The sequence below is a fragment of the Macaca mulatta genome, chromosome 9 (assembly GCF_049350105.2).
Source record: "Macaca mulatta isolate MMU2019108-1 chromosome 9, T2T-MMU8v2.0, whole genome shotgun sequence".
Classification (NCBI taxonomy): Eukaryota; Metazoa; Chordata; class Mammalia; order Primates; family Cercopithecidae; genus Macaca; species Macaca mulatta.
The window spans coordinates 116,045,658-116,069,834 of record NC_133414.1 but is presented as its reverse complement, the minus strand read 5'-3'; the positions used below and the strand labels follow the sequence as shown (position 1 = coordinate 116,069,834).

At 41.5% G+C, this 24,177-nt stretch overlaps 1 protein-coding gene across 10 annotated transcripts in view; it reads left to right on the top strand.

Moving 5' to 3' along the window:
• The window catches only part of STN1 (STN1 subunit of CST complex), a 36,933-nt gene that overhangs the window by 8,131 nt on the left and 4,625 nt on the right, over positions 1-24,177 (top strand). For 6 of the 10 annotated variants that reach the window (NM_001266590.1, XM_028853528.2, XM_077945443.1 and 3 more), the window contains 6 exon segments: positions 4,731-4,796; positions 9,655-9,816; positions 10,880-11,003; positions 12,164-12,335; positions 17,929-18,051; positions 21,037-21,109. In NM_001266590.1, the coding sequence (NP_001253519.1) occupies positions 4,731-4,796; positions 9,655-9,816; positions 10,880-11,003; positions 12,164-12,335; positions 17,929-18,051; positions 21,037-21,109 (720 nt within the window). 10 annotated transcript variants of the gene reach the window in all.

Below are 24,177 nucleotides of genomic sequence, written 5' to 3'. Positions count from 1 at the left end.
TTATCAGAAAGTTTATTTTCCCTCATGATGACAGAAGCTTAATAAAGGGTTTCTATATTATGGACACTAGAGAATTGCTCACTTGTGATTTTAGTGTAATAGGTCCTTATTTTTTCATTGAGTTGATTTTTAAGCGTTTAAGATATTGCCTTGTACAACTCCAAGCTTCTCTGTAGTCAAGAGCCCAAGATAGATATTTTGTGGAAAACTTAACTTTAAATTCCATACCTTTGCTGAAATTGACGTTGTCACTTTTTGTGCTATGCCTTGGATTTGTATTCTTACTCTTCTTGAGGAAAGATAGAAGGCAGTTGAACTTTGTGACCAAGAGCATTTCATTGGCAGTCCCTGCATGATTGATAATTTGTAGATACAATCTCATTACATTTCTTTACATGTACTCATTTTCCTGAAGAGTATTATCTTGTGCTTTTAATAAAATAATGTGAAAAATAAAAGCTCTTATTTTTTCTGCTTTTTCCCAGCATGTGTGTGTGTGTGTATATATATATATATATATATAATTTTTTTGTTTTTAATTCTGAAAAGGATCACCTTGTCAGACATTCCCAAACTGAATCTCTTCTCTGCTTTATTTTGCCAAAGATATTGGTCCTGTTTTTCTCCAGACAACTCAACAAATATTTACTAAGTTCCTACAGTGTATCCAGCTGTGGGCAGTACACTGTAGTATAGGAGAGTGCTTCCTCTCGAAATGCCAACGATGAAATAATAGCGTCTTTCAATTTGCAAAGCACTTTTATATGCATGATTTCATATTATTCTACCCCTAGTCTTTTTCAATAGAAAGTACAGGTACTCATTTTGTAGATGAGAAAACTAAGGCTTAGTAACTTGCTCAAGATTCCACTGATGGAGATTTGTGGGTCCATTCTGTTTACTGACTCCAGTGTGTTCAGTGGTCTCCATATAACTCAGTTTGATTTTTCTCTCCTCTTTCTTTCTTCCATCCCCCACCCACCAAAAAATAAATAAATAAATAACTGCATTTGATTTTTAGTTTTCTGTTTTTCAGATCAAATAAATGAGGCCGTTTGAGGACTTTAAAATCCTGGCCCTAGAACCAGGCTAGATATTAAGCCTGCGCCTAAAGGAGCTTCGCTTAACCCCTTTTCCCATTATAAAAAGATGAAGGCACTATGATTGCCTCTTCTCCAGTAAGCATTTCCCTCTGAGTGAGTGTCTGAGGAGCATGACATATCTGTGGGCTTCAGGAAAATAAAAAGCATCTGACTGCTGAAATTATTGAGAGCAGAGAGGCTTTTGCAACTTTAATTCTTGTGGAGAGCTGCCCCTCTCCTTGCTGTCCTCAGGCAGAACATGGCTTTTGGGCCAGCTGCCAGGTGGCCACTCCCTGCTGGTCTGGGTTCTGCTTCCCTTGACTCACCGCAGGCCTGTGCTGGGGGTGCTTCCTGCTCACACTGACTCATCCTGCAGCTGAAACAAAAGGCCAGTGGCCCAGGCGGTGCTGTGTAGCTGTGGAGTACGTTGTGCAGCACTGCAAGGGTGCCTCCATTCAGGGGCATTCCAGCAGCCAGACCTCTGGGCACCAAGGCACTCGGTCTGCTGGGAGAGATCACAAACCTGGTTAGTCCAGGGATTGGTGACAGTGCCCAGAGTGCACAGAACACTTGGTAGCAGCTCAAGCTTAGACCTAGAATGTTGGAAGGCTACAGTCAAGAACAGAATAACCTCACATTCTCTAGGACAAATGTTCATGTGCTAATTTTTTTTTTTTTTTTTTTTTTTTTGTGGTCCAGGCTGGAGTGCAGTGGTGTGATCTTGGCTCACTGCAACCCCCTCCTCCCGGGTTCAAGTGATTCTCCTGCCTCAGCCTTCCAAGTAGCTGGGACTACAGGTGCTTACCACCATGCCCAGCTAAGTTTTGTATTTTTAGTGGAGACGTGGTTTCACCATGTTGGCCAGGCTTGTCTCGAACTCCTGGCCTCAAGTGATCTGCCCACCTCGGCCTCCCAAAGTGCTGGGATTACAGGCATGAGCCACTGCTCCTGGCCTGCTAATTTTTTTTTTTTTTTTTTTTTTTTAGCTTTCTATTATAAATCAAGTTTTCAACTGCAGAGAAGTGGTGTGCCTGGAAGTGTCATGCATTTTTTTTAACGCAAAATGTCCTTATTCATTTTTTGGATTCTTAAAATGGTGCTTCCTCATTATAAAATAAAATTTCAAACTAGAGACAATTTTAATGAAGTATATAAAAATCATGTGAAACACTATAAATCAGGCAAAACAATGTCAGTGTTTGGGTGAACATCCTTCCTCATTCTAAACATGTTCCCAGTATCAAAGAAATATAGAAATGCCTGTTTCCTTAGTACTATTGTACATGTTTCTTTCTCAGTGTTTCTGAAATTAGGCTTAACAGTCAACGTATACATTGAATGTGGGGTTCCTTCCCCACACTCCAAGAGAAACTGCTGTTAGTATTTAATGTCTTAAAATCATTTCTGTGAAAATACACTGTTTAATGTTGCACATAAATTGGATTATATATTTCTGTTTTACAATGAGCCATGTATATCTTTTTATTCTCATATAGTACGTCATTGTAATTTTTTTAACCATATTTATAAACATTTAGGTATTTCCAAGTGTCAGTATTATAAAGAATACTACAGTGAACAGCCTTACATAAGATGTGTGTATCTGTGTACTTATTTTTGTTTTATCTGGAAGTAATTGTTAAGTCAAAGGACATGTACATTTAAAAACAACTTTGAGAGGCAGGGTCTCACAGTGTTGCCCAGGCTGGAGTGCAGTGGCTATCACCGGTACAATTGTAGCACACTGCAGCCTCAAACTCTTGGACTCAAGCAATCCTGCCTCAGCATCCCGAGTAGCAGGCATGTGCCACCGCATCTGGCTTACATTTCACAATCCGATGCATGTTTCCAAACTTGCTCGTTAAGATTTAAATTTTAGAAATTTGTTACTAATTTATACTTCCACTATCAACATATGAGGGTATCAATATTTTTAATATTTGTCAATTTCATTGTTGATAAATTATTTATACTTGCTTTTTTTAGTGGTAACTAGTGAACTTAGCATAGTGACGTGTTTTTATTGGCCATTTATAGATCTTCCATGAATCACATATTCTTTTCTTTGCCACTTTTTCTCTTGTGATCTTGATCTTTTTCTTATTAGTTTATATGAGCTCTTTATTTATTTTTTATTTTTTGAAACAGGGTTTCATTCTGTTGCCCAGGCTGGAGTGCAGTGGCATGATCATGGCTCACTGCAGCCTTAAACTCCTGGGCTCAAGCAATTCTCCCCCCTCAGCCTCCCAAGTAGCTGGGACTACAGGCACATACCACCATGCCTGGCTAATTTTTAATTTTTTTTTTTTTGGTAGAGATGGAGTCTCGCTGTGTTGCCCAGGCCGGTCTCAAACTCCTGGGCTCAAGTGATCCTCCTGCCTTGGCTTCCCAAAGTGCTGGAATTATAGGCATGATCTACCATGTCCAGCCTATGAGCTCTTCCTATATTAAATCATTGACCCTATCATTTGGAATATTGCTATCCAGTATTAGTTTTTAGGTGGTCAGACTTATCAGACTTCTTTAATGAGTTCTGATTTTAAGAGTCTGCTTAAAGAAGCCTCTCCTCACCCACTATAAACCCGGGGTTAAAGGTATTCACCCATATCGTCTTCTCATCTTAAGTTTACCTCTTTTGTATTTAATGAAATGAAACCCATCTAGGATTTATTTTAGTATAGGAAGTACTCTTTTTGGCTTTTTCTTCAGCGTGGATTTAGGCCAGCAGTAAAAAATTTTGCCTTAGATTTCTTCAGGATTATGTGTGCTTTTACAACAGTCTAGTGGATTTTTTTTTTTTTTTAATTATGAGACCCACTGACCCCATGCTTAGCAACCTCTGTTCTGAGTTTGTCAGAAATTAAGCAAAGAGAAATGCCTGTTATTCCCTAGCAAACATCTCCAAATTCCTCTATAGTTGTAAATATAACTGCAATGGGAATTGTTTGATTTTTTGCAAAAATTAGATAAACCAGGAATAACATAAGCCAGACTAGTACTGTTTTTGTGGCCAGGATATAATTATTTTCTATTATGAAAATAAAACGGTACCCTTCTGTGATGTGCTTGGCTTTCCTTACATCCCCTGCAGTGGTGAGGACTGGGCAAAAGATCTTTCACAAAGAGAAACCCAGGCCAAATGACTTGGAACGCTTTGTCTTGGTAAGTCAGCACGCTAGCAAAGAGACTGTGACAGAAGGCTGCACCCTAAGTGCGTGTGCCTCTAACCACAAACCACACGATGCTCTCTTGTTTCAGGGTGGGAGAGAAAGGCTGATTTTGTATGTGAGCAGTCATTCAGTTTTTGCACTTAACTTCCCAAGGCCACCATTTTTAGTACAGAGGTGTAGACAAGCATCATGAGGGTACCCTTGAGGGTACTAATCATTAGTACCTTGAGGTAGGATAAGTGAAATGCTGACCATATCCCATTGGGCTTGTGTATTACATTGAGTTGTGCAGACAAGCAGTTTATACTCATATACAGTGAGAGGTTGTTTCAAAAGTGGAAGGAGAGTTTGATAAGGGATTTGCTTCTCCAGGCTATTGAAAGAGGTCATCTTTCAGTATGGCTGAATGCAATGACAGTATGCTAAATCACCAGCCTTGCCCAAATCTCTCTTCTACCCTTTTACTTTTCTCTTGCAGTGGATGACAGCACTGGAGTTATAAACTGCATCTGCTGGAAAAAGTTGAATACTGAGTCTGTGTCAGGTAATTTTATTTGCCACATTCCTTTACTTTTCACCTAACTAATGGATTTTACTCAACGTAGTTCATCAAAACAGCTACAGGACTAAATTTTCACATTTATCTGCTGGTGAGTTACACTGATCTACCTGAAGCACTATACCCAGAGCTTTGGCTGCTCTGAAAACTGATGCCATAGGAAAGCCACTTGCTTTTCTTTCTCCCATCTCTTTGGTGCTCACTTCTTCCTAAGCCTACAGGAATGTGAGTAGGTTACCCCTGTTCATTTCAGCAGTTCATTTTTACCATGCCCGTTATTACATAAGTCAAGGCGTCTTAGCCTAATTGCTAGCCAAGTCTGATTCCCCTTGTCCCAGCCATATCACTTGACCAAAGAACATTTTGATGACTGTTTCTCTCACATGGTTGCCACTAACTTCTGTGCTGCCATGGTCCAGATTTCTTGAAATCTCTGTGTTCAAACAAATAATACCAGGAATTCTAAGATTGAGAAGGTAAGATAGGCTTCCTTTGGAAGTTATTCAGTAAGTAACATAAATTAAAAGAACTTTAAAATTGTATAGTGAACACATTGACTATAACTGAAACATTTGGTGTTGCTTGAATATATTTTCATAATTTTTAGATACTTTTTTTTTTTTTTTTTTTTTTTAAAGACAGGTTCTCACTATGTTGCCAGGGCTGGTCTCAAACTCCTGGACACAAGTGATCCTCCTGCCACAGCCTCCCAAAGTGCTAGGATTACAGGCTTGAGCCACCACACCTGGCCCAATTTTTAGATACTTTTTAAAGTTAAGTTCATAATATGAAAGAATATCATGCAATATTGGTGATGGTTTTTGGTTCTAGAGAAGCTACGAAAACTGGAAGCTTGTTTTTTCTGTGTTTTACAACATATACAGTATAGTGCCATACACAGTGGGGTTATTCAGTAAACACTGTCTGCTCTAATATCTAGCATCTAGTATCTATCTACTTGCATTAGATATGATAAGAATATCTAATGCTTGGGGTCATTTCTTCTTTTTTGCCGTAATGTGTCAGAATCTCAGCTTTGTACTTTGACTGTACTGATCAATGGAATGCTCATTTGCTTAATTTTCTGATGTATTTACATTTAGAATTTGGCCGTCAGTTTCATGTAACTTTGGAATTCTAATCCCTAATTTGGGAACATCTAAATCAATGGCATTGCTTTGGTGAGGAAGGTTTGTAGGTAGATTTAAGGGAGACCACATGTTTTTAGGCAGATATCTGATAGGCAAGAAATAAACCTGTGAGACAATCAGGTATCTGGATTTTTATGTATGTCTGAGGTGTTTTTCTTAATCTGTTTTGTGCTGCTGTTACAGAATACCTGAGACTGGGTGATTTTATAAAGGAAGAAATTTATTTCTCATAATTCTGAAGGTCAGAAATTCCAAGATCAAAGTTTTGGTGTCTGGTAAGGTCCAGGTCCCCCCTCCAAGATGGTGCCTTGAATGCTGCATCCTCCAGAGGGAGGAGAACTGTTCCTCACATGGCAGAAGAGCACGAGAATGAGAACCACTTCTGCAAACCCATTTTATAGTGGCCTTCATTCATGAGAGTGGAGCTCTCATAACCTAAACACCTCCTGTTGGACCCCATCTTCCAACACTGTTGCATTAGGGGTGAAATTTCTAACACATGAGATTTTGAGGGGACAAAAACATTCAAACTTGTTTTTATCAAACTGTAGCAGTATTAAAATCATTTGCAGATTTTTGGTTGTTGTCACAATCTTCAGTCAGAAGGTGTAGTTTGAATATGCGTACTTGTTCTAGATGGAGAGTCAGCGAAGTTTTTCGGTAAAGGGCCATATTTTCTGCTTTGTGCACCTTATGATCTGTGTGTCTCTACTATTCAATGCTGCCATTATAGCGGAAAGTAACCACAGGCAGTACATAAGCAGATGGGCAGGCTGTGTTCCAATAAAACTTTATTTTTAAAAACAGGCTGTCGATGGATTTGGTTCATGGGCTATAGTTTGGAGACCCCTGTTTTAGTCATTGTTTCAGTTTTCAAAATTAACTCTTTTTAAAGAAATAGCATCATCAGGAATATATAATTCTTATACTTAGTAATTTTTTAGATCAACAAAATGGCTATTAATACTGAGAGTCAGATTTTTAAAATATCAATAAGTAGATAAATGAATGAACAATCACAGTGGGTAGCCTTAATTTAAGATTGCTTTGCAAATATAACGAGAAGGTAAGAGTACAAGGAGAAAAGGAGAAAACCTAAAAATGATTCTCATCGTCTTTGAATTGTTCCCAACTAGCCCATTCTCTCCTTTTTATTTAATTGCCCTTAGTTTAAAAGCTTTCCATTGGAAGGTGGCCAGCAAAGACTAATTTTTTAAACAAAATTTAGTCTGAGTCAAAATCATGTTCCAGTCCATTAAAGTGAAGGAATATAATATTAGCTCCTATAAATGTCACATTGAATGTACCATTTGGACTTGGCCTATGAGCAAAGTTAAGATTTCCTGGCCCTGAGTATTAGAATGTTAAAGGGGATTTCTCTTTCATGATGGAATAGACGCTGAAAGTGAAGTTCTGTCAGGCTCCAGTCTTCTCATTATATTCATTAAATTACACAGCTTGAACCTCCTTTCGGCAATTTGGCTCACCCTTTAAGTGAAAGGTGGGCCTCTTGTTCTCGGGACAACCATCAGTCCGATCATTTCAGTGGTGCTACGTGAAGCATTTACTATCACCTATAATGTTTGCATAATGGCAATGAGATGTATAAATACCTTTAAAATTCAGCCTAAGTAGAAGAGGACCTGGGGATAAGGATGCAGATGGGACAGCCTTTTGAAAAAGTAGCAGTTGGGAATTTTTTGAAGAAACCCAGTAAGCTCTGAGCAGCAGTAATGCTGATTGCATCCAGGTTCCTACCTATCACTTACTGAATGCACAGAGTTCTCTGTGCTCCCTACGTTGCTGTTTCCCTGGGTATAGTAGGTGTGTTCAAGGAAAATTAATGCCTCTGCACGTTACAGAGCCACAGTTGTCAAAATTGTATTAGGTTGATTTTGATGAAGGGCTTCTCTATGAAGAAATACAGAGAGTAGATCATCTTGTATAAAAACAGCCTCTTTTGCAATTTAAAAGCAAAATAAGATGTATGGAATAATTATGTATTTGTTAAGGTATTAAAAATCCAAATGACTGAAGCTGGTGTAGGAGTTGTGAGCGTGCATGCATTGCTGACAACATTGTCTAAAACAGGGGTTTGATCAGTTTATTCTGGCAAGCATTCTGACAGTATGTAATGAACTGTAAACCAGTTTGTAATTTTTTATCCAGTAATAGTCTCTAACGAAAGACCCCCAAAACACAAGATACTTTTTCTAGAAGGTTTAATTATTCATCATAACAAATAGCTTACGTTTAATTATTTCCTATAAATATGGAATTGTGCTAAGTGCAGAATGTAAGTATTCAATTAGATCATGCACAACAACTCTGTGTATGAGGTAGACTCTACTGTTACCTCCATTTCATAATTGAGGAAACTGAAGTATAAGAGTAGAAAGGAAACTGAGGCACAGTGAGGTGAAGCAGGTTAAGCATCCTGTCCAAGGTTACACAGCTAGTAGGAGGTAAACTGAGATTCATTTCCGACTCCAATAGCCAAATGCCAATGGCTAAGCTGTACTGTCCCTATACAGTGCTAGTAAAAAAAAACCAAAGTAAAAAATTATAAAACTGTACCTATAATCCCAGCTACTCAAGAGACTGAGGTGGGAGGATCACTTGAGGCCAGGAGTTCAATTCCAGCCTGGGCAACATAGCAAGACCCCGTCTCTAATAAACATAAAATGCTTGGCTGTGTAGCTTCTTTGGATACATATGTGTATTTGAAATTATGCTAGAAGAAAACAGAACACACAGTATTTTGTACCCACCAGCTGTAACTGGGAAATGTGAGTATCTTCCTGGGGCAGGCAGCAGAGAGTAAGGGATAAGTGGGATGGCTCTGGAGCTAGAGACTGCCTGGGTTCAAACCCCAGCCTTGTCTCTAACTAGCTGTTTTACTTTGGGCAAGTTGCTTGGCCTCCCTGTGACTCAGTTTCCTCATCTCTAAAATGGGGCTAATAATAAGCAGGAGTGGTTGCGAGGACTAAATGTGCTAATACATTGTAAAGTCCTTAGAACAGCACCTGTAGTACCCAGATATTCGTGACAATTCTTCTTACTTAATACAATTTGGAAGTAAAATAGTGATAGAAGTTATTTAGAATTGAGTGTACATTGGGTTTTTTTCATCATGAAGTTGCTCAAGTATATAGTTTTAAGTGGTGACAGAGAGAGAGAAAGTGTGAGTGTGCGTGTGTGTGTGTGTTTGAGAGAGAGACAGAGAGATTAGCCTAGTTTCCCAACAGAGATGAGAGGTGAGAAATTGGGATGTTGAGCACTCAGGTGGGACAAGTCTCCTCACAAGGACATTTGAAAGGTTGTTTAAAGCTATTGCTACCACGCCTAGCTGAACTCATTGTACAGAATTCGTGTCAAGGCCATGCAGTGCCCTTTGACTGCACTGGCGATGCAGGGCAGGAAAGAAGGCCCTGGAGTCTGTTGGAACTTGCCCTCTGGACCTCAGTCTAGACTCTATTCCCTTCACCCCACTCTTGAATAATTACAGTTTATACCTTTTTCTCAGTGGAAGACTCCAAAAGGTTATGTGGATTTCCAGCAGTAGAAGAATTACTCAGAAGTAGAATAAATAAGCATATTGTGTTGGTCTTACCCTAAAACTGTCTCACAGATGTGGTAGAGTGATTGTGTTATAACTTTTTCTCTTTCCCTCTGGCTCTAAACAACTACAGCTGCTCCAAGTGCAGCAAGAGAGCTCAGCTTAACCTCGCAACTTAAGAAGCTACAAGAGACCATTGAGCGGAGAACAAAGATAGAGATTGGGGACACGATCCGAGTCAGAGGCAGTATCCGTACATACAGAGAAGAGCGAGAGATTCATGCCACCGCTTACTGTAAGCACAAGATATTTCTACCAAATTGGTGGTTTTTCTGGATGTGCATCCAGTAAACCTCTTGTTCAGCTGGAAGTCAAACTTTCAAAAAGTTCAGTTAAGATATAACTCTATTTAATGAGTGAATTACATCGTTTAACATGCTTTCTTTAGAAAATTAGCATTTCTTAATTTTATTTTGAAGACAGCTAATTATAATTTGGGAAAGAAAATGAATTATTTACTTTATATATGGTTGGCAAGTTTATTTGGATGACATAGTAGAGTTTCCAAAGCACTTTCAAGTTCAGAATGTCAGTGCATTAGGTCAGAATATGAACATTCTTCAAAATAATGGAAAGTTTTAAATTTTTTCTTTATTTATTTTTCTTTTTTTGAGACAGGGTCTCACACTACTGCCCAGGCTGTAATGCAGTGACACAGTCACAGCTCACTGCAACCTCAAATTCCTGGGCTCAGGAGATTCTCCCACCTCAGCCTTCTGAGTAGCCGGAACTACAGGCATACGCCAGCACACCCAGCTAATTTTTTATAGAGATGGGATTTCGCCATGTAGCCCAGGCTGGTCTCAAACTCCTGAGCTCAAGAGATCTGCCTACCTCAGCCTCCCAGAGTGCTGGGATTACAGCTGTGTGCCACTGTGCCTGGCCAGAAATTTCTTGAACACCATTAAGTCCATTAACTTGAAATGAAAACAACTAATCAGAAATATGACAGTTCCCCATCATCTCCCCTTTGCACTGTGCTAGCTGGTTTTCAGTTGCAAATCTCAAGGACAACCCCTGCTGTCCACCAGAGGAAGAGACGAATCAATACATTGATGTGCTTTCCTGGTTCCTTGGCCCTGGCCAAGCCCATGACACTTAGGGCATCGCATTCCCTCATGCAGGATGACTGGGAGCTATTTAGTGCATCTAGACTGTGATCCCTGGGCACTCACAAGGAAGAAGGCCCACCCAGCACCTCATTTACTGTTGTCCTAGCAGGAGTTTGGGCCTGGGAAAGAACTGATCTCAATGTAATTTGCAATTTCTGTGGCATCTTTTTTCTGGTCACTTGTTAGATAAAGTGGACGACCCAGTGTGGAACATTCAAATTGCAAGGATGCTTGAGCTGCCCACTATCTACAGGAAAATTTATGACCAGCCTTTTCGCAGCTCAGCCCTAGAGAAAGAAGAGGCACTAAGGTAAGTGGTGCCTTATCACTGCTGAGCACGTGACTACGGCAGGAAAGCGAAACAGCGGGAGCCCAGATGCTGGGGTCGGCCTGGGTTCAAATCCCGAATCATCCACCTACGCACTGTGGAGCTCTGAGCAAGCCCTCTAACCCGCTCTGTGCTTCAATTTCCTCTACTGTAACATGAAGAGAATAATAGCACAGATGTCCTACGGTGGTTGTGAGGAAATTATGTGTGTAATTGGAGTCACTGAAGGAGTGGAGGCAGGAGCAGAGAAAAACACTTTGAAGAAATAATAATGCCTGACATTTTTCCAAGTTTGATAAAAACTTTAAACTCACAGATTCAGGAAGCTTAATGAACTCCAAGGCAAGAAACCTGAAGAAAACTGTAGCAAGTCACCTCATAATCAAAATATGATACCATAGCATGTCATAATCAAAAACCTGTTCTAAAAAAACCTACACCAGTCATTCTCAACCAGGGATGATTTTACTTTTTTATATGGGAGAAAAACAACCCAGGAGGAATGAGAATGTGTGCATATTTGCTAATGCATGCATAAAAGAACTGTGAGAGGAGACACAGAGAACCAGTAACAGCAGCTCCCTGGGGGGTGGGGACCGAAGGATAGAACAGGAAGGGGATAGAAAGGAGACTTCACTGCTTATCTTTTGATGTTTTTTAACATGAATATATTATCTATTCAAAAAAGTATATTAAAAGCACAACTATTATAAAAAGTGAAAATTCTCCATTTTCCTGTCTCCGCTTTCCTGCCTCAGCACCATTCCCTAGAGATTACCGATGTTCATAAGCCAATGTGTGTCTTTTTAAATTAGTTTCTTCTGCGCTTACTCAAGCGTGAATATTCACCCATAGATTTAGTGGGTTTCCATTTGTTTTTTTATAAAAATAGGACCATACCTTACATGCTGTTTTGCAGTTTGACTTTTTTTCTCCTAATCTGTCATGAATATCTTAGTTCCTGTAGTTCTGCCTCATCATTTTAAACAACCACATAATGTTCACTGTATGAATTACTCTGTATGAAAAACAAACCCCAATATAGTGTTGCATTTTCTAGCTAACTTTCTGTTTTTTATACACCAAAAAGGAACAAAGGTGATGGTTTTCTGCAGAGCTCTTTAATAACTTTCCCTCCGCAGCAATCCAGGCGCCCTGGACCTCCCCAGTCTCACGAGTTTGCTGAGTGAAAAAGCCAAAGAATTCCTCATGGAGAACAGAGTGCAGAGCTTTTACCAGCAGGAGCTGGAAATGGTGGAGTCTTTGCTGTGCCTTGCCAATCAGCCTGTGATTCACAGTGCCTGCTCCGACCAAGTGAGTGCAGCATGCCCGCGTGAGAATTCTGGTTCCCTGCCCTAGATCTGCAACTGCAGGTGTGGGTGAAAGTGACTGTGGCGTGAAGATTCACAGAGTCGACCCAGGGAACAGAGGGGATGGTTCTGTCACACATTGTTTCTATTGTGGAAAGGTCACTGACCACTAAGAACTTGAAATGAGGCATAAGGCTGGACCTGCCCCTACCCCTTCCTTAATTTTTTTTTTTTTTTTCCCGGAGACACAATCTCACTCTGTCTCCCAGGCTGATGATTCTCCTGCCTCACAAGTAGCTGGGACCACAGGCATGTGCCATCTTGCCTGGCTAACTGAGATAACTTTTTCTAAGAGGAATAAAAAATTAAAAAATAGAAAATTACTTAAGTGTTCCTTGAAATTTTACTCATAAACGACACTGAATACAGCTCGGTCTTTATTTAAACTCCTAAAACACAATAGGTTAGTCTTGTTCTGAAAAAGACAGAGCAAGTCATTAAAAACCATGGTTCAAGTTCAAGAATCATTTTGCTGATCAATAAATCATCTTGGATGGATAATTACCTCCTCTTATCTACTTCCCTGTCACTTGGCTTCTGCTGAGATTAAACATCCATCTCAATGAATACTAACAACCTAGTACTATGGACCTTAGACTATTATTATTTTTTTCTACTCAAATATTAAGCATAATAAGATTAAGAAAGGAGGGGCTGGGTGCAGTGGCTCACACCTATAATCCCAGTATTTTGGGAGGTCAAGGTGGGCAGATCACCTGAAGCCAGGAGTTCGAGATCAGCGTGGCCAAAATGGTGAAATCTTGTCTCTACTAAAAATGCAAAAATGAGACAGGGTCTCACTCTGGGTGACCCTGACCCCTGACTGTCACCCAGAGTGAGACCCTGTCCCAAGAAGAAAAAGAAAAAAGAGAAAGTTATCTCCATGTTTTTACTCCTAGTGTTACTCAGGTAACTTGTTTGGTTGCTTGGTGTTGACGTATTGCTTGGAATTAAGAATTATTTGAGACATTGGTTTTAGGCTTTCCCTTTCATTACAGGTCTTAGGTTTGTTTTTGTTGTTGTAACATGACTCATTTATTTATATTCTTTATCCCACCAGGGAATGATCTCAGCTTAAATGTCCCTCCTTGCCCTCCCTGGCCGTCTAGCTGCTCTGATTGCCATGTGGCCCCTCACTCTTACACCCTGTTTTTGTATCTGACATCACTGGTCTGTCTTTGTTTGCCTGCCTGTTCCTCCATCAGAATTTAAGTTCTGTGAGAGCAGAGGCCTTGTCTGTCTTATTCTTTGCTGTCTACCCAGGGCCTAGAACAGGGCTGGCATAAAGCAGATTCTCAGTAATTATTTGCTGATTGAAGGAATGAATGATTTTTAAAAGTTCAAATTGTCCCACAAAGTGTAAAGGTAAAGGTCAATTTCTTTCCCATCCTCCCTCTCACTCCCTTTCCCCTGAGACAAGCACCAGTACTGGTCTCTGGAATATCCTTCTGAGATAGTCTGTGCTTACATGTACTCGAAGTCATTGTAACCCCTTCTGTTTTACACAGATGTTAGCATGGCGTAGTATACTATGAGACACCTCACTTTTCATTGACGTGTGTCTTACAGATTCTTTCCTAGCTGTACATATAGGTTGGCCCCTACAGTCTTTTGTCACATGTACCATCATGTATGTGACCAGTCTCTCCGTCCCTGGACTGTTTAGATGTTTTCTAATCTTGCCATTACCAACAAGGCTGCTGTGAACACCCTTGCTAGATAACATAAGTTGTTCTTGATTTTGGTGGAACAGATACTGAGTCACATCCTGACCTCCCAGGCATGACCACTGCTTCTCAGTTTTGTTTGTGGTCCTAATTATCTCTTCTGGGCAACAGCCTGATGTGCCCAGTGACCCATGGTTTCATACGGGAAGATGAGGGATATCGTTTCAGAAAACACCAAGGTGGAAAGGGTCACGACTGGCTGCTTTGTTCTTTGCCAAGGTTGCTTCAAACAGTTGCAGCGCTCCAGCTGTCGGCTGACAGCAAGATTGACCTTCTTCCCACTTAATCATTTAGAGGCAGCTCAAAGCCAAATTGACCTCCTAGGACTGCGGATGATTCTATCAGCATGTTTGGAAAGAAACTTTAAAGCTTAGCGAAGACCATATTTTTCACGTGAAGCCAGCTCTTCTGTGATAGCTATAATTAAGTAAAGAGAGAGACTTAAGGACTCTTTGAGGACTAAAAGACTCCTCCATTCAAAATGATCTGTGGGGAACCTTTGGCATATCTTTTTGAAAATGCTGGCCGGGCGCGGTGGCTCAAGCCTGTAATCCCAGGACTTTGGGAGGCCGAGACGGGCGGATCACGAGGTCAGGAGATCGAGACCATCCTGGCTAACACGGTGAAACCCCGTCTCTACTAAAAAAAAATACAAAAAACTAGCCGGGCGAGGTGGCGGCCACCTGTATTCCCAGCTACTCGGGAGGCTGAGGCAGGAGAATGGCCTGAACCCGGGAAGTGGAGCTTGCAGTGAGCTGAGATCCGGCCACTGCACTCCAGCCTGGGTGACAGAGCGAGACTCCGTCTCAAAAAAAAAAAAAAAAAAAAAAAAAAAGAAAATGCTTACAGCAGAAACTTGTGTCTGCCTAGTGCTATATGTTTAAAAAGAATTGCATATGGTACTATATTTGTTTTGTCTTTGAAAACTCTTTTTTCTATCAATTATGAATTAGTCCCCCACATTGCTCTGGTTGGGGGAGGTCAGTGTGATTAAATTGAGTTCTGTTTAATAGATTCCTGGGAGACTAAAGGTGCTTTACAATGAGAGTGAAACCCTAGATCCTTTGGCACTTTCTGTTGTCATACAGATGAAAGCTTAACAAAAACAAATCATTGTGATGGTGTCATAGTTTAGAGGCAGAGAGAGAGCAGGCTTGAATGTTTCCTCCTTTTTTTCATAGTGGTCCTTCTTAGCAAATCCAGGAACATGATAAGCAGGGCCTGCAAAACCATTGTTTCTTTGACAGCTGGATGACTGCTGAGTTTGTTTGGGAATGAAGACTATATATATTTCAGGCATCCACCCAGTTCCTGACCTGAGATGAGGAGAGGCTTGGTAAGGCTCAGTACGTTTAGCTAGTCACTGTTTTTTTCGTTTTCTGTCTGTGAGCAATTTCGGTTTCCTAAATCTGATGAGTCTGTCATTACTCTTTTGAAAAAGACAAGAAAGACACAGATCCCAGCCCAGGAAAAGCTGCTGGCTGGAAGAGACGATTAGTGGCTTTACCCTTGAGACTATGGTCTTTATAACTAGGCCAGGGAAATATGTCCCAAGGTCAGCTGAGGCAAATGTTTTTGGAAAGGAAGCTTCAAGTATTGTTTATATTTACAGAGAGACATTTCTGTTGAGTCCTCCTTGCTCACAGCTGAAACTGTGTTTTTAATCTCCCAGGCCTAGCATTCTCTCTTCCTGCTACTTGATCTTACTGAAATCTGGGAGGGGGAACTAGACTTTTTATATGGTTTTGGGATAACCAAAAGTCATTTTTAAAGACAGGAATAATCATGTAACAATCATCTCTAGTTAGTTTCCAATTTATTTCTATCTTGCTAAGAGATGTAATAAACCGAACCCTTAGGATCCTTACGTTAAATTGACTAAAGAATATAGATCTCCTTAGAATTATAAAGATTAAGTAGTTTTGAAGGTTTGCAAAGGAGTCTGTATCGCGCTGATGGTGCATCCCCTAAGAGCACTCAGGTATGAAATTAAAAGCAGTTTTTCCCTAAGCCTCTGTGAATAAAAAGATGTGTGGCTGAGGATTGCTAGGTGAGGTGTTTATTCTAAACACACCCAGAGAGCTTTTCTGCCTGTGGGAGTTGTCAAATATTTCTCAGCCTTATTCTCCCTTCAGAATGGAAGCTGTCCTAACCTGGAATGTTTGTCAGTTTTGGGGCCCTAATGATGAGGTTCTCCAGCTTGTTCTTTTAAGGGGAAACTTACACTGTTAATTCAATTAGAGTGTTAGGCTGTTATCGTTAGCCCAGGAGAGTACATTTGTGAAACATCACCAGGATCTCTTAGAGTAACAAAAAGCCTGTTTGGGAGGCCTGTTCTAGAAAGAGAAGGTTTCTCTGGGATGGACCTGTGAACACCTGAGACTCTATGGAGGCTCTTCCCTCTCCCCTTGAGGAAATGTCATTAGCAAATCTCAGCCACGCTTTTTCAGCACCTCTGGGTACTGCCCCACGTAGCCTTTGTAAGTACCTTTCAATAGAGGTAGGACTTGGCCTTCAAATGCTTTACTGGGAGCTTTGCCACATTTGTTTGGAACTCTGATCTTTTCAATATCTTGACAAATTTCTGTCACATTGAAAGTAGATCTGTAGGCCGGGCGCGGTGACTCACACCTGTAATCCCAGCACTTTGGGAGTCCAAGCTGGGCGGATCACGAGGTCAGGAGATGGAGACCATCCTGGCTAACATGGTGAAACCCCGTGTCTACTAAAAATACAAAAAATTAGCCGGGCGTGGTCGCGGGCGCCTATAGTCCCAGCTACTCGGGAGACTGAGGCAGGAGAATGGTGTGAACCCGGGAGGCGGGGCTTGCAGTGAGCTGAGATCGCGCCACTGCACTCCAGCCTGGGTGACAGAGCGAGACTCCATCTCAAAAAAAAAAAAAGAATCTGTACTTTGAAAGGCAATTGTTGTTCGCCATTTTCTTTGTTTTAGGAAGGAGCGGAAAATCCCCAGTGATACTCTCTAATGTGTATTTGTTTCCATTCGTCTCACATTTACTTTATCAGTCACCTAACATGTGCTAGGGAGTAGATGGCCAAGATGAAACAAAGTCCCTGACTCAAGAAGCACCCCATCTGGTCAAGCATGGGGGGACTAGCTGATAGCCTAGGTTCCCCGGGGATAAGAAGCCGGATGACCTGGATGACCCTCTCCAGGCAAACTTGTCTCTAGAGAAGGGAAGAAACACTGAAAGTGAGGGGGAGAGCTGACAGCAGCAGAGGTCCCTTCCAGGTGGGGACTGTGCTTCACCAGGACTGCTCTCTACCTTCAGCCTTGTGGACTCCCCTTGGTGGATCTCTGCTCAGCCTCTATTCTCCTCCAGCTAAAATAATGAGGCTATTTAATACTTCATGCTGGAGTCCCCAGATTATTCCAACTTACATAAAAATCGTTGAAGTCCCTAGGAAGAGATTGTTACAGCCTCAATTTTAATGGAAAAGGGGGCTAAGATATATGTACAGTGTTTTGGTTTTGTGTAAAAAATAAGTCAAAGATTGTCCAACAGTGAGGGTAGCTTTTTTTATTCTGCACTACAGAGTGAGTTCGTTAAAAAAAAAAAAATCACAACGAAGGTATGGAACAGTTATGAAAGGTGACCTACCAGGGCCCGCTTCTCAGTCCTCCTTAAATACCATCCTGCTACGGTGGTACATACCAGGATCTTTTTGACTCAGCAATTAAAAGGCCTGTTGGACAAATTCATGAACCAGTTGGTCTAGGGAGTTACTCTCAGGTGCTGTAAGGTGAGACTTATTTCTTTTCTTTTTTTCTTTTTCCTCTCTACACAGGTGAATTTTAAGAAGGACACCACTTCCAAGGCAATTCATAGTATATTTAAGAATGCTATACAACTGCTGCGGGAAAAAGGACTTGTTTTCCAGAAAGATGATGGTTTTGATAACCTGTACTATGTAAGACACATACAACTTAACTTTTTTTCCTTCGTAGCTTCAATTACAAATATATTTATTACTTATGAATAACTACTTAATTATTATTAAAAATCATTAAGGAGGTACATAAAATCAGAAGTCAAAGTTGGTCCTTATCCTTCCCCAAGGTATCTCTTTTAATAATAGTTGACCTATGAACCACACAAGTTTGAACTGTGTGGGTCCACTTATATGCAAACTTTTTCAGCCAAATGCAGATGGAAAGTACAGTATTTGCAGATGTGAAACCCACATACGAGAAAGGCTAATTTTTCGTACATGCGAGTTTCACAGAGCCAACTTCAGGACTTGAGTGTGTGTGGATTTTGGTATACCTGAGGGTCCTGGAACTGATCCACCGAGTATACCGAGAGACAACTGTATATCCTTCTAGACATTTATCTGTACATTTACAAATGCGTACATATAAATATATGCTCCTGTGGCTTTTTAATTGTTTCAAAGTCCTGGCTTATGCAAGAGGCTTTTTGTTTTATAAAACATGTGATCATCTTCTAAATCAACATTTCTCAATCTGAACACTATTCGGGCTAGGTGATTGAGTGTCGTGGGAGCCGTCCTGTGCATTGCAGGATATTTAGCAGCATCCCTGACCTTCACCTACTGGAGACCAGTAGCAGCACCCCAATTGTGACAACCAAAAATGTCCCTGGACATTGCCAAATGTCTCCTGGGACCATTGAGACTTGCTACTCTAAATAATGCTCTACACCTTTTTTGGTACCAAAATAACACGTCACAGGCACCTTTCCACATTAGTAGTTATAAATCTACCTCATTATTTTTAATATCCTCAGGGTATTCCATACTATGGGTACCTGTTGTGTATTTTTTAGCCATTCCTTTTTGATGGATACTTAGGGTATTTCTAAGTTTTGCTGTCACAAATAGTGTTGCTATGACTATTTTTGCACAACTATGTTTGTGAACTCATGTCAGTATTTCTGTAAGATTGACTCTTAAAAGAAGAGCTGCTGGAGCAGATGGCATGGCCATTTAAGCTTTTGGTTGACACAGTGTGGTGGGCCTACCTGAAGGCTGTACCAGTTGACTCCCAGCAGGAGTATGGGTGCTTGTTTGCCTCACTCTTTCCAAGTTAAAAGTTCACCTTTTTCTGCGTACTTTTAATATTGGAGGAGCTAAGCTGGAAATGGGCCTTCTCAGGACCACTGACATCAGTGGTGTGGACTCAGTTACGTGCAGCTCTTCCAGAGACTGATCAAATTCCAGAAGTCTCACTATTTACAGGCAAGAGTCCTGAGGGGGAGCTTTTCTTAATATGTCATTTCCTGATGTTGATTTACCCTAGTGACTCCCCACTTTAGAGGAATTTTAGAAATTAACAATACCATTTAAATAACTTTTGAAACCGGTATTCCGGTCTACATAAGGGCGAGTGCCTCCCACACCATCCCAGGATGGGAGTCCTGGCATGGGAAGGCCGGGTGGGAGTTAGTTGCTTCCTGGAAGCTGGAGAAGCTCATGGGGGCAGCTCACCTCGAGCCCCGCTCTGGGACACACGTTTCCTCCCAGCCCTTCAGAGAGCAGCCCTTCCTGAGGAGCAGCAGTCCAGGGCAAGGCGTGGCGGGGCTGGGCACTTCCTCGTGTGAATCATTGTGATCAAGCACAAATAGATCTCTTTTCGCCATCTGTGACTTCACCCCTCCACTGCTTTGTGGTCACCTTTCTCCTGAAGCCCTGCCTTAGGGAAATGGTTAAAATAAGTCAACACTTCTGTTTGCCTAGTGCTTTCCTGCATTCAGCAGCTCTCACACATGACCTTGTTTAATCTTCGTCATAACCTCGTGAGCTGAGAGAAGGCAGGTGTTCTCAGGATGCCCCCTCCAGTAAAGCAGGTCAGACAGGCATTCTTGGGCTGTCTTTAAGGAGGAAACTTACAGCTATTTGTTTGCATGTCTATTTTCTTTCTTCCTTTCTTCCTCTCCCTTTTTCTCTTTCTTTTTTTTTTTCTCTTTCTCTCTCTTTTTGTTACTAGATTCACTGTGGAACATGAAGGTGAAACCCGTTGCATGCTGCTTCCCTCTTATCTGCTTCCCTCTTACCTGATTGGAAAAGACTAAGTTGGCCAGGCGCAGTGGCTCACGCCTGTAATCCCAGCACTTTGGGAGGCTAAGTCGGGTAGATCACTTGAGGTCAGGCTTCGAGACCAGGCTGGTCGACATGGTGAAACCCTCATCTCTACTAAAAATACAAAAATTAGCTAGACGTGGTGGTGCACGCTTGTAATCCCAGCTACTTGGGAGGCTGAGGCAGGAGAATCACTTGAACCCAGGAGGCAGAGGTTGCAGTGAGCCAAGATCAGGCCACTGCACTCTAGCCTGGGCGATAAGAGTGAGATTCCGTCTCAAAAAAAAAAAAAAAATGGAAAAAGAAAAAGACTTAAGTTATGTCTGCCTTTGAGAGCAGAACGTGTTTCGGTGGATAAGCCAGCTTTACTCGCATGCTAGCTTGCTAGCTTGCCCTTCCAGGGTTTTTGGTTTTTTTCTCTTATTTTTCCTTGTGGTTGGGAGAAGCAAGAAAACTGATATAACGCAAGACAGGTGTCACGGCTCAGAAGAAGAGGTCATGGGGTGAAGATCGGAGGCCTTGATCACTGTGCCTTGCTCAAAACTATAACAACAAATAAGAGAAATGTGTTATGAGTGTTGAAGAAGAAAGTTAGTTGCTCCTTAAAAGTATGCAATTCCAGCTTTTTTTTGTTTTAACCTCATTGCCCCAGTGAACCAACCAACTCCCAAGGACGTGTCCTCTGGGCAGAACTGGTTTGACACTAGGCCAAGTATCAAACACCACATTGATGGTGTAGGGATGATTGTTATGAAATCTTTAGAAGCTATCCTGAATACTAATTTGGGAGTCTGGATGACACAACTGCTGTGTTACCTAAGAACACTCTCTCTCTCAACTATTTTTCCTATTTAGGTAACCAGAGAAGACAAAGACCTGCACAGAAAGATCCACCAGATCATTCAGCAGGACTGCCAGAAACCAAATCGTAAGTGGCATATAATGTACAAGTGACACCCTGGTGCCCTGGAAGGGGATACTGTCTCCCGGGGAGCACTGGATGGAGAGTCAGGAGACCTGGGACTTTTCCCAGTAATGACTTGGAAAGGCGATAGTCAAAGTACCTGCCCTCCCTGAGCCTCCATCTCCTCTCTAAACGAGTGTTAGGCTAGCACAATTGTTGTAACCTTGGCTATACATAAGATTCAGCCTTGGAGCTCTCTCAACGTTCAGAGCCCAGATTCTACCCTGGGGATTCTGTTTCTATAGAGGATGAGCTGGGGGCTAGACAGGGAATTCTGATACAGTGAGGTAAGGTCACCACACTGAGACGTTTTGATGTCATTCTGCTTCTCATGTTCTCTCTGATTTGTGTTATTTCCTATTTCATGCTTGCCCCTTTTCTTTGAACACAAACCTGACATTTCCCTCTATTCTAACATCAAAGTCTTTCAGTGTTGGAAGGAATGGTTCTAGACATGACAGTTTATGAACGGTGTAATTCAGTCATCTTGGAAACTGATAATTTGCAAAAGAAATGGTTTAGAACATGGTTTTAGTAGAGTTAGTTCAGCCCCTAGTGGTTAGACTCTGAAACTGTAGCTAGTCTGACAAGGAATAATACCATTTCCACACTAGTTAGAAAGAGAAGAAAGCATTAGTCCCATCTTTAAATGCTATGTAAACTGACCGATCTTAAAGGTGACTTTTCAAAGTCTAGCTTTTGCAAACACGTACTATAATAAGAAGTGTTTAAAAGGTTTGTTGATGACCCCAAGTCCCTGATCTGCCAGTGAACTCCACCTCCAGTCCTTCGGCCCATACATCCCTGGGGCCTGGCCCTGTGCCAGGTTGAGTCAGTGGGTGAAGCTGGGCCAGGTTTCCAGCCCCAGTATTTATGGTAGACAGCCCTAGTTAACCTTTAAGAAGCCATGAGGTCGGATCCCAGAGTGGTGTAACAGCAGCTCTTAAACTCAAAGCAATGTATTATTTCAATGCAAGTGAATGGACTTTGTTCACTTCATTCAGAACAATAAGAACAAATATCCTTCAGTTGAGGGAAAAGTCCATCTGTCCGCAATTGAAGGAGCTTTTGAGAGCAGTGCAATGTGGGATTCCTCAGCCAAGAAGGGATGAGAAGATGCTCCCAAGATAACATCGATGCAGTCACCCTAGTCATGGGCCTCCTGGCCAGATTCTTATTTTCATCGGCATTAGGAATAGAATGGATTGAACCCTAGGGCTCCTAGGGCTAGTAAAGCACATGAAAAGAATTCACATTTCATTTGGACTTGGCTCTCTGAAGTGTCTTGAAAGTGGCAGGTTTAACATCTACATCTACCCATAGCTCATCAAGTGGACAGGCCCTGCCACTCAGTCTGTGAATGGGAGCCTCTAAAAGCCACTAGCCAATCACCTGGCCCTCTACACTCCCAGGAGCCGAAATCTGAAGCCTGAATTAGTGACAATGCTGATAAAAGATGTAAGAACTGTGTTGGAACCTGCACCCCACTTCATAATGTCATAACATGGCAATTCAGAATAGTAATATATGTGCCTCATAAAAAGCCAAGCAGTGCAAAAATACACACCAAAAAGTCAGACTCCCTCCCAGCACTGAGCCCCAGCTTCTGTGTTCTCCTCTCCAAAGGCAGTGGTTGTTATTAGTTACTTGTATATCCTGTTGGATATGTGTTCTCTATCAAGGATAAACTATACAGATATGTACTTACAAACATATCTGTATTATTTATCCTTGATAGAAAACACAAGGGAAGGCCGGGCGCGGTGGCTCAAGTCTGTAATCCCAGCACTTTGGGAGGCCGAGACAGGCGGATCACGAGGTCAAGAGATCGAGACCATCCTGGCTAACACGGTGAAACCCCATCTCTACTAAAAAATACAAAAACTAGCCGGGCGAGGTGGCGGGCGCCTGTAGTCCCAGCTACTCGGGAGGCTGAGGCGGGAGAGTGGCGTAAACCCGGGAGGTGGAGCTTGCAGTGAGCTGAGATCCGGCCACTGCAGTCCAGCCTGGGCGACAGAGCGAGACTCCATTTCAAAAAAAAAGAAAAAAAAAAAAAAAGAGAAAACACAAGGGAAGTTTAGCCGATGATATACATTGTCCCACACCTTGTATTTTAGATCTAACATTGCCTTCTAGAGGTCATTTGCCAACAGTACACATAAAAGTGTCTACGTCTTTTCATTAGCTGGACAGTATGCTGTTATACGTGTAGGTAAATATCCAACCCTCGATCTAACCATTCCTACTGTGCCTTTAGTTCCTTTCTAACCTTTCATACAGAATATAGCCTGGAGTTTTTCCTTGTCAGGATGATTGGTAGAAGGACTCGAAGTCATTTATGAGTGTCTCACAAAGGCTCACCCTTCAATAATGAAAGGACTGTGAACATCAAGCCTGTCTTAAGTCCCTGAAGGATTGATATTTGTTTTCTGAAGATGGGCAGTGTGGCGGCATTGTGAGGAGCTGTGCTCTGGAGCCACCTTGCCTAGGTTTGAATCCCAGCTGTGCCACTTGGTAGCTGTGTAACATCGGGCAAGTGTCTCGGGTTCTTTAAATGCAAAGTGGGGATAATAATAGTACCTACACGATGGGTTTTTATAAGAAGTCAATGAATGGGCATTTAGAAAGTTAGAAGAGTACTCAGTGCATAATTGAGATCCAAAAAGTGTTAAATAAAAATGAAGTTCTTTTCTAATGGCACAAGTGGTAGCCCCTAATTCTCTAGCCTGGAGGCCTGAAGGCTCACCTTCTACTTGGTTTATTGATCTGGAAGGAAGCAGTTTCAGAGATAATCTGTATGTGGATTTTGCTCTATTATTGTTGGAGTAAAGTTGACAAAATCTGGATTTTGGCTTTCAGTATGGGTACAATAATGGCAAATTATCCAAAAAGAAAGAGTTCTATGCTGAACATGTCCTTTTATCTCTAACTTTTTACCTGAAAATGTTCCAATTTATCAAAAAAAGTTAAAAGACTGCTACACTAAACACTGATATACCCTTCACCTAGACTGACTAAAAGCTTCAGTTTGT